Source organism: Spinacia oleracea, chromosome 4, assembly GCF_020520425.1.
Source record: "Spinacia oleracea cultivar Varoflay chromosome 4, BTI_SOV_V1, whole genome shotgun sequence".
Classification (NCBI taxonomy): domain Eukaryota; kingdom Viridiplantae; phylum Streptophyta; class Magnoliopsida; order Caryophyllales; family Amaranthaceae; genus Spinacia; species Spinacia oleracea.
Window position 1 is genome coordinate 168,086,471 of NC_079490.1, and position 20,214 is coordinate 168,106,684.

General features: G+C 37.4%; 1 protein-coding gene across 1 annotated transcript; it reads right to left on the reverse strand.

The window, feature by feature from the left end:
* Nucleotides 1-150: 150 nt before the first annotated feature.
* On the reverse strand, nt 151-4,405 carry LOC110801869 (uncharacterized protein At4g15970-like). Its single transcript, XM_022007278.2, has 3 exons — nt 4,186-4,405; nt 1,948-2,319; nt 151-868 (listed from the first exon to the last, which is right to left on the reverse strand). Exons 1-3 carry the CDS (start codon nt 4,390-4,392, stop codon nt 383-385), a joined length of 1,065 nt encoding a protein of 354 aa, XP_021862970.1. The 5' UTR covers nt 4,393-4,405; the 3' UTR covers nt 151-382.
* Between the last annotated feature and the right edge of the window lie 15,809 nt (nt 4,406-20,214).

A 20,214-nucleotide genomic window follows, 5' to 3' on the forward strand; every position in this document is an offset into this window, starting at 1 on the left:
AGTTATTTTCTCCTTTGTTCAATTGCGGTTTCCTTTGATTTTCATCAACAATTAGCAATGGTGCTGATAACGTATTATGAAAGTAGAGAGAAAGGGAGAGAGAGGAAGAGAGAAAACTGTCAGTTGTTCTCTTATTTCATTAGGCATCCATAATATATACATATACATAGTATTATATAGGGGTAAGGGTATAATGGGCATCCACCCTAATATATATTTTATAACATAATCCATATACTTCATACTTCGTATATAATAAATGAAAAAAACAAATCTATATAATAACATGGGCATCGACCAAGTCAAAAAGTAATGATGATATACAAATCAAATTAAAACAAAAATTACAAAAACACCTGAATGAAGTCTATGTGACAAACTATCACATGTGACATTTACTTGGAACTGTCCAATGAAAAGGTTGTGACACGGCCGTGTGATTTCCCAAAAAATAATTTTTCCAAATACTTAATGTTGTATTTAGGTCAGCAATTTTTCTATCTAACCCAACACAACAATTAGCATGCATTGTACAAACCTTGTTAATATCTCTACTTGTTGAACAAAACCCACTAAAATAATTTGTATCTAAAAACCTTACTTTAACTCCTAATTCTTTGAATGAAGGCTCATGTTTTATTCTGTTAAATGCATCTTGTTCATGTAAATTCGGATACTTGTGTCTTAAGGAAACCCAATACTCGTAGAATTTGATCGTACGACTGTTAGACCTCGCGAAAAGGAATCCGACGTTCGGAAAGTTGTTCAAGTCGAATTGTCCGCCGTTGAAACGATCACATGAGGTTTGGAAGTCTGATTCGGGGATAAAATGTGGGAATGGATCTCGAAACCATACAACATCAGTATCCTGCATGTTTGAGTAAGATTTGATTAAGTTTTGTTCGATAATTAAATAAATCAATAGTTGAAAATGATTCTCGAAAAAAAAGAAAGCGACAATTAATTATTAAGAGTATATAATTACAAATTTATCAAAAACTACCTTATAAAACGATTTTTGCGAGAAACTACTTTATATAAAAAAAATAATCACGTTGTAATATATATTACATTCGTTTTATAAAGATATCTTTACAATTACTATTTGCACAAATATTTAGACAAAAGTTAAAAAAAATTGGTTGAATATAACAAAATATGGATAAAGTAAGAGAAATGTGGTTGGATGTAAGAAAAAAAAAATGAAGTGAGAAAAAGTGAGTGGAACATTGTAAATATTGTGGGGTAAAAAAGATAAAGTAGTAAATTTTCATGTCCAAAAATAAAATAAAGCAAAGTTTAAAAACGGACTAAAACGGAAAGTGTAAAGATCATTTTGAAACGGGGTAGTACAAGTTTATTATTTTTGGCTGAATTATGAACGTTGACTCAAAATTTTGGGGTTATCTTTACGTTAATACGTTATGTATCTCACATGTCATCTAATTAACCATTTCCTATGAGATGCCACATGAGATACAAATATAGTAAAGTAAATCCCAGAATTTTGATTTTACGTTTATAATCTAGCCATAGGCAGTGGAGTACAACATAAGTGTTTTATAAGGTGATAAATAACAACATTTTATAGTTTTTGACAAATATGTTTAATATAATGTATTACCTCCGTTTCGTAAACTTATTTACGCTTTGAAAAATGTGCCCAAATATCAAAACTTAGACCATATATTCTCACTATTATATCTATAAAAAATTATCATGAGATATTTTGTTAGATTTGTCTCAAAATGTATTTTATAATTATCAACTTTTTATAATTTTTAGTCATATGAAATTGGATATATTAATGGTCAAACATTACACCGGAGTCAATGCAAATAATAAGTGTAAAGATTTTTTTGAAACGGATGCAGTAATATACTAATGTGCATGTTTAATATAATGTACGGGTACGTAATTCGTAAGGAGAAAAGTAATTAACGTTACCGTGATAACGAAGTTATATCCCAAAGTCAAAATAGTTTTCAAGAAGGCAAGTCTTCTCCAAACCATATCCAAATAAACAGGAGTCATGAAGTTAGCTTGATGAGCCAATGTAGACGATGCATTTGATTTCAGAAGATAGCAATGGGAGACTAGTGTCTTGCACCGTGAATAGGCGTCGTCGTCGACGGCTATTACTAACAAATGATTGAGAAGGTAAGATGTGTTGTTTCCAATTCTGAAACTCTCTAAGAAGATGTCAAATATGGAGTTTGGTGCTGCCCATGCTTCGTTTAAATACGTCAAGATCACTGTTTTCTCGTTCGTTGAAGCCGCCTTTAGAAGGTTTCTTAGCTCATAATATTCATCATGGACCTTCAAATTCAATTCATATAATTGTTGAATAAAATTGTACATACAACTTTTCAGCGTAATGTTTGTGTGTACGTAATGACGGAATCTTAAACAGTTTTACGAAAGGGACTAGTAGAATAATTAAGTAATATAATATAAATTTTATACAATTTTAATCAAATTTTAAAGGGGACGAAAACTAAAAATATACTAGTATATACTACGGAATTTTTCGCCTAAAGGTGGCAGGCCATAAAATTTGATTAGTCATTAGTCCATCCTTTTTTCATTAACGGCTTCTTATTACACCAACTTAATAGTGCTATGATTTAAAACTCTGTTAGAGCTAGTCTATGTATAACTTTCATCTGATTTTTCACGTCTTTGAAAACTCATAACGGTATATAAGCTACAATATTTATCAAGGTATCAGAGGTGACGATTCAATATAGCCCATTATGTGTCCAAAAGGGATGGTTAATTGACTTGAAGAATATAATGATAACATGGAGATTATTTGAAGAACTGTGTCGAACTATAAAGTCCTTTGATGCTTCGTATTGATTACCTAAAACGATTGTTATTTAATATACGAAAATGATGCGCACGTCGCAACATGCGACTTTTAAGCCGTGTCACACTGATGACATGCCATGTTTATGTGTCATGATTTAAATTGGAAACTAAAATATTTAACTTAATTATACTACCTCCGTTTAAAAAAAAATTAAATCTTTACACTTACTATTTGCACGGACTCCGGTGTAATGTTTGACCGTTAATATATCCAATTTTGTATGGTATAAAAAGTTATAAAAATTTGATATTTATAAAATACATTTTTAGATGAATCTAACAAGATATCTCATGATAATTTTTTTAGATATAATAGTGAGAATTTATGGTCAAAATTTTAATTTTTAGGCACATTTTTTAAAGCGTAAAGAACTTTATGAAACGGAGGTAGTATAACGTTTAAAAGATGTTACAAAAAGGTAGGAAAATCTTAATATTCTATCCTTTTTTATATCGACTACCTAATTTACATATTTTCATATTAAAAATAGTGCATTGATAGTAAAAATATTATAATGACGTATAGCATACGTGACGCCTAAATGTAACAACTAAACTCCAACAAGTAAGAATTGTCGTAACTTGCGACCTTTATCATCACCCTTTAATCTATTGCTGGAACTCTTTGAAGTCTAGAAAAAAACCACTTACATTTGAGAGGAAAAATGACAAACATATAAGAATATCGCCACCTATTACCAATTCATTTTAGGAGAATGGAATCCCGGCCCACTAGACTTGTTGACATGTTTGTGATCGGATACTTTATTATTCGGTTAAGTGTCCACTTTTCAAAAACAGCGTTCCCGCATAAGTGTCCACTTTCCATTTTTGAACATACACTTTTCCCACTTTTCCATACACTTTTCCCACTTTTCCACATACTTTTCCCATTTTTCCATAAATCATTATTACTTTTTCTTACACATTCTACACTTTTCCCACTTTTCAATCAGCATCACATCCACTTTTATTTGTACTTTATCAATAAACAATTATCTACTTTTTCCTTTCCAAAAAAAAAACATTCACAATCATTACCTCTTACACACAATTCAGTTTTATTAAATCCCGCGTAAATGTCCTAAGTGGACACTTATTTAGGAAGGAAGGGAGTAATAAATTATACGAAGTACTAGTTATAAGACACTAATCCTATGACTCTATGAGTGTTTTGGTTATTTAAGATTTTCTTGATAATTTCTACTCGATCACTAAGTTAGTACGTCCGTACATTACTCTGTGTGTAGAATTAGTTGTCACATTAAGAGCGTAATTAATTAAAGAAACAAGTGACAAAGAAATACTCACTGGATCATCAATTGACGAAGATAAGTTGAACCGATTGAAAGAAGAAGAGAATCGCCGGCCCAAGCTAGGTAGAAGTTGGCCATAGTTGTTGCATGAAGAACAATATAGAACGAGAAACCCGAATGCAAGGGTTGAGATAAACACTGTGAATTTACCCAACATTGCGAAATTCCAAGGCCTTGTTGTTGATGATGATGAATAATCCATCAATAATATTCAGATTGTGAATGAAATGTTGTTTAATCTCCTCTCCTAATAAATGAGTATATATTAATTAATTAAACCCTTTGAATTTTATGTTACGATGACTAATATTGTTGTTTTTACATTAGCTAGTGTCTTTACGTGATTAATAATCTTACCGCACATGTTACGACCGCTACCTTGTTAATTTAAGATTAGTCAAACGATTGAATATAATGAAGGAAGTTTATAAATTTAGATGAAGTTATTGGCATTGAAATTGGAAAATACAATAAGCCTTATATGAAACGGGCTAACAATAAATTGAGAGAGTTATCTATTACATCTACTTTATTTTCTTTTATTTTCTATCCTTTTTTCTATAAATAGTTTACGTATGGAAAAAAATATTAGAATATAAAATGTGAGAACTAATAGCTACCACATAATAATAATTTTCATAAAAGAATTTTGGTAATATTTTAGTTAAATAGGTATATCAAATGGAAAATTTGTGAGTCTGGATCCTCTAGAGTTTTAATAAAACTCTACAAGGTAGAGTTGTATCTATCTTGTAGAGTTTTTTGAGAACTCTAGAGGATCAAAAACCAAAATTTATTTACTTAATATTTTGGTCAAATTTGCATATCAAGCATATAAAATATGTAATATGTAGTAGGGCATAGTTGCATATTAAATGAGGATGTAACTGATTTATTTATTATGCATTTGCTTTATATATGAAGAGATATAAGTGAAACCTTTTATACAAAAACTGAGAACTGAATTATTCTGTGAATAATCAGTCTGAATTTATGAGTGTGAATGCAGCAAAACTCTGAGCTTTTAAGAATGCAGAAGAGAGAGATGAGAAAGAAAGGTGGCTGCCAAATGATTATTGTTATTGCTTCAACCCTAAACTCCAACGTTCACCTTTCCTTACATTATATATCCTAGCTACAGGACAAAACACTGAAAACAATAAAACAGTAAAGACAAACTACAGCTCATTACAGCAAATTCTATGAGGATTCTCCTAGGACTGCTGACATGGACTAAGGCTAATAAAATGTAAAGCATATAGCAGAATACGTAATTGTCCTTAATACTCCCCCTCAAGCTGGGAGTGATGTAGTAGAAGAAGCTCCCAACTTGCTGAGTAGTTTTTGATGTTGTTTAACTGGTAGGATTTTGGTGAGGATGTCAGCAACCTGATTAGTAGAAGAGACATGTTCAGTGATGATTTCTCCAGCTTGAATCTTGTCTCTAATGTAGTGACAATCAATTTCAAGGTGCTTTGTCCTCTCATGCAGGATCGGGTTTGCTGCTATTGCCAATGCAGCTTCGTTGTCACACTTCAATATTGTTGGAGGTAGGTTTTTTAGGCCTAGGTCTTTGAGTAGAGTTTTGAGCCAAGTGACTTCACATGTTGTGATAGCCATGGACCTATATTCTGCCTCAGCTGTTGATCTGGCCACCACCGTTTGTTTCTTTGCTTTCCATGAGATTGGTGATTGACCGAGGAATATGCAGTAGCCTGAAGTCGACCTTCTAGATATAGGGCAGCTTGCCCAATCGCTGTCACAATAAGCAGTGAGGTATGCAGCTGATGTAGAAGCAAACAATATGCCTTGCGAGTATGTGCCAAGCAGATATCTGAGGAGTCTCTTGGCTGCTTGCATATGAACCGTTGTAGGCTGGTGCATGTGTTGACTTAATAGTTGCACAGAGAATGCAATGTCAGGTCTTGTGATTGTCAGGTAGATCAATTTTCCAAGTAACCTCTGGTATGCAGTTGGTGAGGGGAGAATATCTCCTTTATCAGGTGTCAATTTCAGATTAGGATCCATGGGAAGCTGAAGTGGTTTAGCATCCATCATGTTGTATTCTTTGAGAAGGTCCAGAGTGTATTTCCTTTGTGATACGAAGAAGCCAGCTGAGGATCTATCAATTTCCAAACCCAAGAAGTACCTTAGCTCTCCTAGATCTTTCATGAGGAAGGCATGACTTAACATGTCTTTCAGCTTCTGAATTTCTTCTAGGGAATTTCCTGATATCAAGAGATCATCAACATACACTAAGATCAGTGTTATGTTGTCGTGTCGAGTTTTTGTAAAGAGACTATAGTCAGCTTTAGATTGATTGTACCCAAATTCCACCAAAGTAAGTGACAGTTTAGAAAACCATTGCCTAGGAGCTTGTTTTAGGCCGTATAGAGATTTCTTCAGTTTGCACACTGTTGTGGATGATGGTTTTTTAGCTTCTGTATTTAGCTCAATTCTGCTCCCAAAGTGAGTATAACCCTTAGGCATTTTCATATACACACATTCATGCAAATCTCCATGGAGAAAAGCATTGGTCACATCCATTTGGAATGTGTACCAATCTTGCATTGCTGCAACTGCCAATACAGCTCTAACAGTAGTCATCTTAGCAACGGGTGCAAAGGTCTCAGCATAGTCCTCCCCGTACCTCTGATTGCATCCAAGTATAACCAATCTGGATTTGTACCTTTCTACACTGTCATCAGAGTTGAATTTGGTTCTATATAACCATTTGCATCCAATTGCAGTCTTCCCCAGTGGAAGTGTCGTGACATCCCAAGTATCATTTTTTTCTAGAGCTTCTAGCTCTTTGTTCATGGCTACAACCCACTGAGATTGTGATACAGCCTCTTTGAATGATATAGGGTCTTTAGAGTTGGTGATCTTAGAGAGAAAACAGAAGAAAGTTGGCTCCAGAATAGCATCAGCAATGTCGGATATCGAGGCAAAGTTAGCTGAAGGCATTTGTGTTAGGTTATGATACATATGACATTACATAGATCATGCGGAAACAACCATTAACCCAGGACAACATATTATTTACACATAATCATATAGCATAATTTAGATGCATACTCTTTGTTGCGTGCCCTCCCTAGCTGCGCCCGAACCGAACAAGAACAAGTCTTTAGGACTCCAAGTGTCGTCCCTCCGTAGATAGTCCACAGCACGTCCGGATCCGCCTTAAGATTGACCAACTAGAATCGCCCTTAAGGTACTAGAAATTTCGGCACTTTGTGAGCAAGATGTGTTTTAGTTTTCTCTCAAAAAACTCACTTTTGAATACTTTGAAACTTATGTATAAATTATGACCCCTAGGCCTTTATTTATAGAGTTATGGAAAAGGAATCGTAATCCTAGTAGGATACGAATTAATTGAAATTAGAATCCTACATGAATTCTATTTAATTAATTTATCCAATTAGGAATAGTAATTTAATCATACACTGACTCTTGCAGATTCAGGAATCATGCATGAGCACAAACTCACACACACACGGCAGCCACAAGGGCTGCCCATGCGCGTGCGAGCAGCAGCCCACGCAGCACGGCCCACGCATCCGTGGCCCTTGGCACGCGCTGGGCTTGTGGCGTGCGTGCTTGCTGGGCGATGGCCCGGCTTCGTGCTGGGCCTTCGTCCGGCAGGCCTCGTCCGATGCTAATTCGTACGATACGCTTCCGATTAAATTTCCATTTCCGGAATCTATTTCCGATACGAACAATATTTAATATTTCCGATTCCGGAATTAATTTCCGTTTTCGAACAAATATTTAATATTTCCGTTTCCGGAATTATTTTCCGATTCCGGTAATATTTCCGATTCTGACAATATTTCCGTTTCCGGCAATATTTCCGATTCTGGTAATATTTCCATTTCCAATAATATTTTCCGATACGTACCATGTTTCCGTTTCCGGCAACATCTACGACTTGGATAATATTCATATTTCCGATACGATCCATATTTCCGTTTCCGGCAATATCATCGTTTCCGGAGTATTCATTTCTTGCCTGTGACGATCTTAGCTCCCACTGAAACCAAGATCCGTCGGTTCCGAATATTCATAGATGGAGTATTTAATGCCATTAAATACTTGATCCGTTTACGTACTATTTGTGTGACCCTACGGGTTCAGTCAAGAGTAAGCTGTGGATTAATATCATTAATTCCACTTGAACTGAAGCGGCCTCTAGCTAGGCATTCAGCTCACTTGATCTCACTGAATTATTAACTTGTTAATTAATACTGAACCGCATTTATTAGACTTAACATAGAATGCATACTTGGACCAAGGGCATTATTTCCTTCAGTCTCCCACTTGTCCTTAGGGACAAGTGTGCATTTCCTAATTCCTTTGTCGCTCGATGCTTGCTCTTGAACATAAGGTAAGAGTTGTCATCCTTATTATGTCCAGAGGTGTTCCTCGGTTTCAGAGTTCAACTGATCAAATAAACAGATAATCATAGCCTATGATTCATCCGAGCACGGCCATGCATTTCACAGTTTCTAGCTCTCCGAGTGGCCTTGTACAACTTTTAAGCATCTCATCCCGATTTATGGGAGGACAATCCCAATCTTGCGATCTTGAGATTAGACTTCGTTTGATAGGTGATTACCTGAGCGTTGCCTTTATAGCCTCCTTTTACGGTGCGACGGTTGGTCAACGTCAAAGCAACCAGTTCTCAAACAAGTAATCTCAAATCACTCAGGTATTGAGGATTTAGTGTCTAATAATTTAATGAAATTTACTTATGACAGACTTTCATCTCTTACAGTAAAGTTTCATAGGTCTTGTCCGATACTAGTCTTCCCAAAGTAAGTATCTATGCAAATGATTATGACATTGCCATGTCCACATAGTTCAAGAAACAGAACTACTAGTCATCTTGCACTCTAATCGTCTAACGTTTTCTATGCGTCCAATTTTATAGAAAACTCCGATTAGGGACCATTTTCAACCTTTGACATTCAAGTTCACTTGATAGACATTTCTTAGTCACAGGACTGGTCCTGACAGTCTATCTTGAATATATCGTCAAGTTGAAGGGACTCATCATTTAATAAACCACAAATTAAATGGAAAAATGAATTTCTTTCATTTATTGTGAATGATTAACCAATAATGTTTTACAAAGATTTAAACTCTAAAACTTTAAAACATTAAACAGAGACATCAAAGCCATTCTCCAATATGCTTGATTCCCATAGCTGCAGTGTGCGAGTTGTGCTTCGCTTGCGGCAGAGGTTTAGTTAATGGATCTGATATGTTGTCATCAGTTCCAATTTTGCTTATCTCGACTTCTTTTCTTTCAACGAACTCTCGTAGAAGGTGAAATCTACGAAGTACATGCTTGACTCTCTGGTGGTGTCTAGGCTCTTTCGCCTGTGCAATAGCTCCGTTATTATCACAATACAGGGCTATTGGTCCTTTAATGGAGGGGACTACACCAAGTTCTCCTATGAACTTCCTTAGCCATATAGCTTCCTTTGCTGCTTCATGTGCAGCAATGTACTCCGCTTCAGTTGTAGAATCCGCAATGGTGCTTTGCTTAGCACTTTTCCAGCTTACTGCTCCTCCGTTGAGGCAGAAGACAAACCCAGACTGTGATCTGAAATCATCTTTGTCGGTTTGGAAACTTGCGTCCGTATAGCCTTTAACAATTAATTCATCATCTCCACCATAGACCAGGAAGTCATCTTTGTGCCTTTTCAGGTACTTCAGAATGTTCTTGGCAGCAGTCCAATGCGCCTCTCCTGGGTCTGACTGGTATCTGCTCGTAGCACTGAGTGCGTACGCAACATCCGGGCGTGTACATATCATAGCATACATTATTGAACCAATCAATGATGCATATGGAATCCCATTCATTCGTCTACGCTCATCAAGTGTTTTTGGGCACTGAGTCTTGCTTAGAGTCATTCCATGAGACATGGGTAGGTAGCCTCGCTTGGAGTCCGCCATCTTGAACCTATCAAGCACCTTATTGATATAAGTGCTTTGACTAAGTCCAATCATCTTTTTAGATCTATCTCTGTAAATCTTGATGCCCAATATGTACTGTGCTTCTCCTAGATCCTTCATCGAAAAACATTTCCCAAGCCAAATCTTGACAGAGTTCAACATAGGAATGTCATTTCCGATAAGCAATATGTCGTCGACATATAATACTAGGAAAGCAATTTTGCTCCCACTGACCTTCTTGTATACACAAGATTCGTCTGCGTTCTTGATGAAACCAAAGTCACTGACTGCTTCATCAAAACGTATATTCCAGCTCCTGGATGCCTGCTTCAATCCGTAGATTGACTTCTTTAGCTTGCATACCTTTTTAGCATTCTTTGGATCCTCAAAACCTTCAGGCTGTGTCATAAACACAGTTTCTGTTAAAACGCCGTTTAAGAAAGCAGTTTTGACATCCATCTGCCATATTTCGTAATCGTAATATGCAGCGATTGCTAACATTATTCGAATAGACTTTAGCATTGCAACTGGTGAAAAGGTTTCATCGTAATCCACACCGTGGACTTGCCTGTAACCTTTTGCAACCAATCTAGCTTTGAAAACTTCAAGTTTCCCATCCTTGTCCTTTTTCAGTTTGAAAACCCATTTGCTTCCAATGGCTTGGTAGCCATCTGGCAAATCGACCAAATCCCATACTTGGTTTTCAGACATGGAGTCTAATTCAGATTGCATGGCTTCTTGCCATTGCTTGGAGCTAGGGCTCGTCATAGCTTGCTTGTAAGTCGCAGGTTCATCACTTTCAAGTAATAGAACGTCATAGCTCTCGTTCGTCAAAATACCTAAGTACCTTTCCGGTTGAGATCTATATCTTTGCGATCTACGCGGGGTAACATTTCTAGATTGACCATGATTCTCACCAGATTCTTCTAAAGATCTCTGAGTTTCATCCTGAATGTCATCTTGAGCATTCTCTAGAGTTTGTTGTTCGACTCGAATTTCTTCGAGGTCTACTTTTCTCCCACTTGTCATTTTGGAAATATGATCCTTCTCCAAAAAGACACCATCTCGAGCAACAAACATTTTGTTCTCAGATGTATTGTAGAAGTAATACCCCTTTGTTTCCTTTGGATAGCCCACAAGGATACATTTGTCAGATTTTGGATGAAGTTTGTCTGAAATTAATCGTTTGACGTATACTTCACATCCCCAAATCTTAAGAAAAGACACATTTGGAGGCTTTCCAAACCATAATTCGTATGGAGTCTTTTCGACAGCTTTAGACGGAGCTCTATTTATAGTGAGTGCAGCTGTATTTAGTGCATGTCCCCAAAATTCTAATGGAAGTTCGGCCTGACCCATCATTGACCTGACCATGTCTAGCAAGGTTCTGTTCCTCCGTTCTGACACACCGTTCCATTGTGGTGTTCCAGGAGGAGTCAATTCTGATAGAATTCCACATTCTTTCAGATGGTCATCAAATTCATAGCTCAGATATTCACCGCCTCTATCAGACCGCAGTGCCTTAATCTTCTTGCCTAATTGATTCTCTACTTCACTCTGAAATTCCTTGAATTTGTCAAAGGATTCAGACTTATGCTTCATTAGGTAGACATAACCATACCTACTGAAGTCATCAGTGAAAGTGATAAAGTAGCTGAAACCACCTCTAGCATTTGTACTCATTGGTCCACATACATCTGTATGGATTAAACCCAATAGTTCATTTGCTCTTTCTCCAACTTTAGAGAAAGGTTGCTTTGTCATTTTGCCAAGTAAACATGATTCGCATTTACCATAATCCTCTAAGTCAAATGGTTCTAGAATTCCTTCTCTTTGAAGTCTTTCTAAGCGTTTCAAGTTTATATGGCCTAATCGACAATGCCACAGATAGGTGAGATCTGAATCATCCTTTTTGGCCTTTTTGGTATTTATGTTATATACTTGTTTGTCGTGATCTAATAAATAAAGTCCATTGACTAATCTAGCAGATCCATAAAACATCTCTTTAAAATAAAACGAACAACTATTGTCTTTTATTATAAAGGAAAATCCCTTAGCATCTAAGCAAGAAACTGAAATGATGTTTTTAGTAAGACTTGGAACATGGAAACATTCTTCCAGTTCCAAAACTAGCCCGGAGGGCAACGACAAATAGTAAGTTCCTACAGCTAATGCAGCAATCCGTGCTCCATTTCCCACTCGTAGGTCGACTTCACCCTTGCTTAACTTTCTACTTCTTCTTAGTCCCTGTGGATTGGAACATAAGTGTGAGCCACAACCTGTATCTAATACCCAAGAAGTTGAATTAGCAAGTATACAGTCTATAACGAAAATACCTGAAGATGGAACGACTGTTCCGTTCTTCTGATCTTCCTTTAGCTTTGGACATTCTCTTTTGTAATGGCCTATTCCATCACAATAAAGACAGCTTGATGTGGACTTGTCCTGCTTTGATTTAGCATTGCCCTTGGACTTTCCACCTTTCTTGAATGGTCTCTTTCTAGCCTTGAGTAAATCTTTGGCTTCACAGTCCAGTACTATTTCAGCCTTTCTGACAAGGTGAATAAATTCTGCAACTGTTTCTTCTCTTGGTTCACTTAGGTATTGTTGCTTGAAGCGACCAAACCCACTGTGTAGTGAATTGAGCAAGACAGAGACTGCCATCCTTTCGCTTATTGGTGTTCCTAGTAGACTTAGGCGATCAAAATATGAACACATAAGATCCACATGGAACCTCAGTGGGACGCCTACCCTCTGTTTAGTGCGAAGGAGCTGAACATGTGTTTCTTGGACCTCCATCCTATAACACCTGTTGGGAGAACTAACCTTTAGCCCAGACATTGATTCAATCAACTCATGGACGTTCAGGTCCCTGTCCTCCGTACTTCCACGACAGATATCCCTCAGATTCTTGATGAGCGTAAAAGGTTCATAGGCTACAAACCTTCTAGCCCAATCATCAGGGATATTGTTCAGCATGAGACTCATAACCTTTTTGAGATCCGCATCCCAGGCGTAAAATCTCTCAGGGGTCATGTCTCTGGCATAGTAGCTTGGCATGGGATGTGATAGTACATACTCAAGTCCATTGAGTTTGACTATTTCAACTAGCTTAGCTTCCCATTCAAGAAAATTTGTCAGGTTCAGCTTGACCATAAGCTCAGAACCCATGATGATGTTTTGATTGTTGTTTGCCATATTAAAAACTACAATTGAAAAGAATAAACAAATAAATAACCATTCACAGTTTCTCTTAATAAACTTAAATTCTAGCATACATGCATAATTCAATGTTTATTAAGCATTTTATTCAAGTTATGTGTTCCGGCAGGTGTGAATAAAATGATTCCAAGATCCTAAAATCATTGAAGAACTAAGCACAGTTTGTCGACTTAATCCTAGAACATCTTAGGTAAGCAAAAGCCTTTTGCTAATAGTCTAGAAACTATTCTTGGTTGATAGGTACGTCTAAGAACTTATTAGGTAAACCTATCGAATTTGCCACGACATAAAAGGACTCCTTACTTATATCGTTGAGTTTCACCAAAACTAACATGTACTCACAATTATTTGTGTACCTTGCCCCTTTAGGACCAATAAGTAACACCTCGCTGAGCGAAAACTATTACTAGATTGATGTAAAGGATATCCAAGCAAGTGTATATTTTGGCATGGCACCTTTTAACTCAATTTTTAAGTTTGGAACTTAAGGCTCTTACTATGTTGGTTAGATTTTAAGTGAACTAAAATCCTTAATCATGCAACATAATCAAGCTTATGATCTCATGCATTTTAAGACATATTTAAAACAATAAATAACTTAAAACATGCATAAGATATTTGTGATCTAGTATGGCCCGACTTCATCTTGAAGCTTTGACTTCAAAGTCCGTCTTGAAAATCTCCGTGGGAGGCACCATTTTCTTCAAATAGGATAAGCTATAACTAATTACAACTATTTGATGGTACGCAGACCATATTTGAATTGAAAAATAACTTTGGTGCTTTAGACCAATTACATTCAAATTAATGGTACGCAGACCATATTTTCTATCCTATTTGGGCCATACTAGTCACTTCATAACCTGCAAAACAGTACATATACAATATATACCATTCACCCATTCATTATCATGAATGGCCCACATAGCTGGTTAGTAAAACACATTATGCATCACGTAAACATTTGCAGCAATTAATCAAGGGCACCAATAATCTACCAATTATTCAGTCCTTATTAATTCTAATCAAGTTGTTTTAACCTTAAGGATTTGTAGACCTAATCAAGAGTTTATGACTAAAAAGCGCTCCCACTTAAACCAATAAATTCATATGCTTTACTAATTTTAAACATAAAATTGTATTTCTAGTCTAACCGGAAACATACAAATTTAATTAAAATTTAAAGCTCATATAAATTTATAATTGAATCCAAAAATTTAATTTAATTTCAGTCGCATTTAAATTAATTCATGATTTTAATTTTAGTAAAATAATTAGAATAAATTCCATTTATTATAATTATAATATTCAAAATTAAAATCCAAGAAATTAATTCAAATTATTAATTTTAAAATTAATTAAAATTACGTGAACTGAAATTTTCAAATTAAACATTCAAAACGATCTAATCGTAACGCAAACACCCTACGCGTTGCACGCCCATGGGCCGTACGCACACAGCCATTGCTGGCCATGTGCGCGCAGCCCATGCGCTCGTCGCATAGCTGCTGCTGTCCTATCGCAAGCCTCCGCACAGCGCCCCATCGCACGCGAGCTATCGCTCGCAGTGTGCGCGCGCGAGATCGCTCGCTGGGCGTGCTGGCTCGCTCGCTGTGCGCACGAGCCATCGCTCGCTGGGGCGCGACATCGCTCGCTGGGCGAGCGACATCGCGCGCTGTGCGCGCGAGCCATCGCTCGCTGGGGCGCGACATCGCTCGCTGGGCGAGCGACATCGCGCGCTGTGCGCGCGAGTTATGCTGGGCGCAGCGCTCGTGGCACGCGAGCTTGCGCTCGCTGCGCGCGAGGCTGCGCGTACTTGTGCGAGGCAGCGCGCGTTGTGGCGCAGCTCGCTTGCTGCCCACACGCGACTGCCTTGGCTCGCCCTTCGCCCATGCCCATTCGTTCACTGCTCGTGGCACACGACACAAGGCAGGGCTGCTGCCTTGTGCTCGTGCACTACGCCCTTGCTCATTGCATTCGTGCCGCACGGGCGACGAGCTCCCTTGCTCGTCGTCGCATGCCCGCATTATACAACACCCCTTAAGGGTTACACGAAGCGTCCATTGCTTCGTGCGTGCAAGTTATTTGAACGAATCGCATAAAAATTTAAAATTTATATTTAAAATTAATGACAAATTAATAAATATTATTAATTTCATAATTTTAGGGCGAAAAATCGAAAATTTATTATCCAATTGATTTCCGATTGATATGGATTCAAGTCTAGGTCATAAAAATTTAAAATTTATCGTAAATTTACAATTTTTATGGTGGTTTTTAATCATAGGTTTCTAATTAAATTACAATTAATTATGAAAATCAAATTAATTCTAAATTATTCTAATTTTCAACAAATTAATCATAATTACAAATTAGATTGCATAATTAACAAGACTAGGCATTCAAACTTGTTAAACATATGCAGTAGGTCAATCAAAAATTCAAGATTTATCAACAAGAATCGCAAATATTTAATTTAACATCTTAAATTTACGAAATTTTGCATTCGAAAAACTAAAACCTTCGAAGAGTCATAGTTAGGCTTCGAATTTGAGAATTCTGGGTTCGGCAGAAAAATACTATTTTTGTCAAAATTTTAGAATGCCTTTTACATGCGGAATTGACACAAAAATCACTCAATTCGGATGAGTAATGAAGAAACTGCCGAAAAACTGCGTACATATAATTAAATAAACGCAATTTGCAATTAATTAACAATTACGAAAATTAATCACCCCTTTTAATTCTTGCAAATTTGTAATATTTAACCATGTTCATGCAATTTAGATTATGAAAATAATAAGGGGCTCGTGATACCACTGTTAGGTTATGATACATATGACATTACATAGATCATGCGGAAACAACCATTAACCCAGGACAACATATTATTTACACATAATCATATAGCATAATTTAGATGCATACTCTTTGTTGCGTGCCCTCCCTAGCTGCGCCCGAACCGAACAAGAACAAGTCTTTAGGACTCCAAGTGTCGTCCCTCCGTAGATAGTCCACAGCACGTCCGGATCCGCCTTAAGATTGACCAACTAGAATCGCCCTTAAGGTACTAGAAATTTCGGCACTTTGTGAGCAAGATGTGTTTTAGTTTTCTCTCAAAAAACTCACTTTTGAATACTTTGAAACTTATGTATAAATTATGACCCCTAGGCCTTTATTTATAGAGTTATGGAAAAGGAATCGTAATCCTAGTAGGATACGAATTAATTGAAATTATAATCCTACATGAATTCTATTTAATTAATTTATCCAATTAGGAATAGTAATTTAATCATACACTGACTCTTGCAGATTCAGGAATCATGCATGAGCACAAACTCACACACACACGGCAGCCACAAGGGCTGCCCATGCGCGTGCGAGCAGCAGCCCACGCAGCACGGCCCACGCATCCGTGGCCCTTGGCGCGCGCTGGGCTTGTGGCGTGCGTGCTTGCTGGGCGATGGCCCGGCTTCGTGCTGGGCCTTCGTCCGGCAGGCCTCGTCCGATGCTAATTCGTACGATACGCTTCCGATTAAATTTCCATTTCCGGAATCTATTTCCGATACGAACAATATTTAATATTTCCGATTCCGGAATTAATTTCCGTTTTCGAACAAATATTTAATATTTCCGTTTCCGGAATTATTTTCCGATTCCGGTAATATTTCCGATTCTGACAATATTTCCGTTTCCGGCAATATTTCCGATTCTGGTAATATTTCCATTTCCAATAATATTTTCCGATACGTACCATGTTTCCGTTTCCGGCAACATCTACGACTTGGATAATATTCATATTTCCGATACGATCCATATTTCCGTTTCCGGCAATATCATCGTTTCCGGAGTATTCATTTCTTGCCTGTGACGATCTTAGCTCCCACTGAAACCAAGATCCGTCGGTTCCGAATATTCATAGATGGAGTATTTAATGCCATTAAATACTTGATCCGTTTACGTACTATTTGTGTGACCCTACGGGTTCAGTCAAGAGTAAGCTGTGGATTAATATCATTAATTCCACTTGAACTGAAGCGGCCTCTAGCTAGGCATTCAGCTCACTTGATCTCACTGAATTATTAACTTGTTAATTAATACTGAACCGCATTTATTAGACTTAACATAGAATGCATACTTGGACCAAGGGCATTATTTCCTTCAATTTGAACTTTGTAATCTTTCATCCAACCTGGTTGAGTGATATTTCTGGTTGTTCTTCTAGGTTCTTGCACCACTGTAGGAGATAGATGTGGTGACTGATGCATAGGAGATAAAGACTGAATGGGTTGCGTAGGTGATGAAGGTTGAGGAGTATCCTGACTTTCAGTTTCTCGTTCTATCTCATCATTAGCAAACCAGTAATGATCATGAGCAAACACAGGTTTGGTTGTTTCTGGTTTCGGGTTAGGAATAGGTTTCATGTAGTTTTGATCTGTGTTGGTGTGAAATGGGAACACTTCTTCATGGAACGTGACATCCCTCGAAACAAACATCTGCATATTGAGAAGGTTAAGAAGTTTAAATCCTCGCTGAGTTGGTGGATATCCCATGAAGACACAAGGGACTCCCCTAGGAGAGAACTTGTCTGTAGATTGTTCTGGGTTGCTAGCAAATGCTAGGCATCCCATCACCCTTAAGTGACTATAATCAGGTTCCTTCTTGTGCAACGCTTCATATGGAGTTTTGTTCTGCAAGACTTGTACAGGAAGCCTATTTATAATGTGTGCTGCTGTCATGACACAATCTCCCCAATACATAAGAGGCAGAGCAGCTTGAAATCTCAAGGCCCTTGACACTTCTAAGATATGCCGATGCTTTCTTTCAACTCTTGCGTTCTGTTGTGGCCTTTTAACACAGGAAGTTTGATGTATTATCCCGTTTTGTGCAAAGAAAGCTCTACACGTTTCATCATCGAATTCCAATGCATTATCTGATCGCAGAAATTTTACAGATTTCTTGAAGTGATTTTTAGCATAACTCAAGAATGTTTCAAGAGTACTCAAAGATTGAGATTTGAACTGCAACAGGTAGATCCAAGTAGATCTAGTATGATCATCAACTATGGTCATGAAATGCCTGTATTTTCCTCTGGTGCACACTCTATACGGGCCCCAAATATCCATGTGTATCAGTTCAAAAGGTTCAGAAGCATGGGAAAAACTCAGTTGAAAAGGAAGTTTGGTGAATTTGGACATAGGACATGTGATGCAAATAGGGTTTGTGTTTTGGATGTGAGGTTTAACAACATCAATATGTTGTAACTTTGACAAGGAAGCATGTCCAAGCCTGTGATGCCACAGGGCAAACTGATCAGGTTTGGTTTTGGGTGAGTTTAGAGGATTTTTGTGGAGTTCGGGTAATTTTTGGCTAACCAGACAAGTAGCTTTGTGTGAGGCATTCTCTTTTGTATTCAGGTAGTATAGACCGTTCTTGACTTGGCCTATTCCTTTCACTTCCTTTGTAGAACTGTCTCTTATCTCACAGTGCCTAGCGAAGAATTGAACCTCACAATTTCCATCCTTGATTAGTTTCTGCACAGATAGCAAGTTGTGTTTGAAATTTGGCACGCACAACACATTTTTTAGTGTCAGACCAGGTGCTACACTAGTTCTACCCATGTGTGTGATTTTTGTTGTGTCACCTGTGGGAAGATTGATTCTAGGAGAGTTTTGTACCTGTACCACCTCACTCAACTTACTTAGAGATGGTGTCATATGGTCAGATGCTCCCGAATCAATAATCCATTCATCCGTTAATCCAGTAACATGGAAGCACGATATCATGCCTGAGAAATGGTTATCAATCTCTTCATCTGTCTCTGAATCTCTAATTGTTGCTTTTGTTGTGAGAGTTGGCAACAACTTAACTAGTTGATCTAGTTGTTGTTGAGTGAACAGCAGTCCAGGCTCCCCCTGAGATACATTTGCAGCCATTCTAGGGTAACTTTGCCGGTTGTTATTCCACTTGTTACCAGAGGAAGTTCCCGGTTGTTCTCTTTGAGAACCTTTTTCCACTTGTTTCCCATGTCTTGAGTGCCATTTTGGGTATCCTATGATTGTCCAACATTTTTCAGCACTGTGACCCTTTCCTCCACATGCCTTGCATATCACCACATTGTCACCTTGATTCTTGCTAAACATAGCTGACATTTCAGTCTCATACTTAGGTGTTTTTAACACCTCCCTTTGTGATTCCTCTTGTTGTAGGACTGAACATGCTATCTCTACTGTTGGAAGAGGGCTCATCATGAGCAACTGACTTCTTTGTGGACCATATATGTCATCTAGTCCATTTAAGAACTGAAAGAGTTTAGACTCTTCCTTTTGAAGGTTTATAGCTTCTATAAACTTTTGCATATCAGCATTAGTAGTAGTCAACACAGGCAAAGAATTCATGCATTCTAGTTCTTCCCATATCATAGATAAAGAAGTGTAATATTCATTTATGGAGGCAGAATTTTGTCTAGTCTCATAGAGATCTTTGTTTAACTTGTATTTCCTAGAGCCATTTGTCAAAGAGAATCTGGTTTCAAGTTGTTTCCATATATCTTTGGCAGAATTCACATATAATATGGACTTCTTAACTGAAGGTGAAACATTGTGATGTATCCAAGCAACCACCATATTATTGCAAATTTCCCAAAGTTCAGATTTTACCTCATCAGTTGTTTCTTTGACAGTGTCTCCATTGACAAATCCCAGCTTTCTTTTTGATGACAAGTTTATCTCCATGCTCCTTCTCCATGACCTGTAATCTGCAGCTCCTTGGAGCTTATCTACTACTATTGAGGAAGCACTATCAGAAGGGTGTAAGAAAAGTGGATTTTGGATGT

Bases quoted from the DNA above. Each gene is read 5' to 3' on its own strand.
- LOC110801869 (XM_022007278.2), bottom strand. From the start codon at position 4,392: ATGGATTATTCATCATCATCAACAACAAGGCCTTGGAATTTCGCAATG. The intron at 2,320-4,185 runs GTGAGTATTTCT...TTGAATTTGAAG, and splicing joins CTTCGTCAATTGATGATCCA to GTCCATGATGAATATTATGA. The intron at 869-1,947 runs GTAACGTTAATT...TCAAACATGCAG, and splicing joins GATATAACTTCGTTATCACG to GATACTGATGTTGTATGGTT.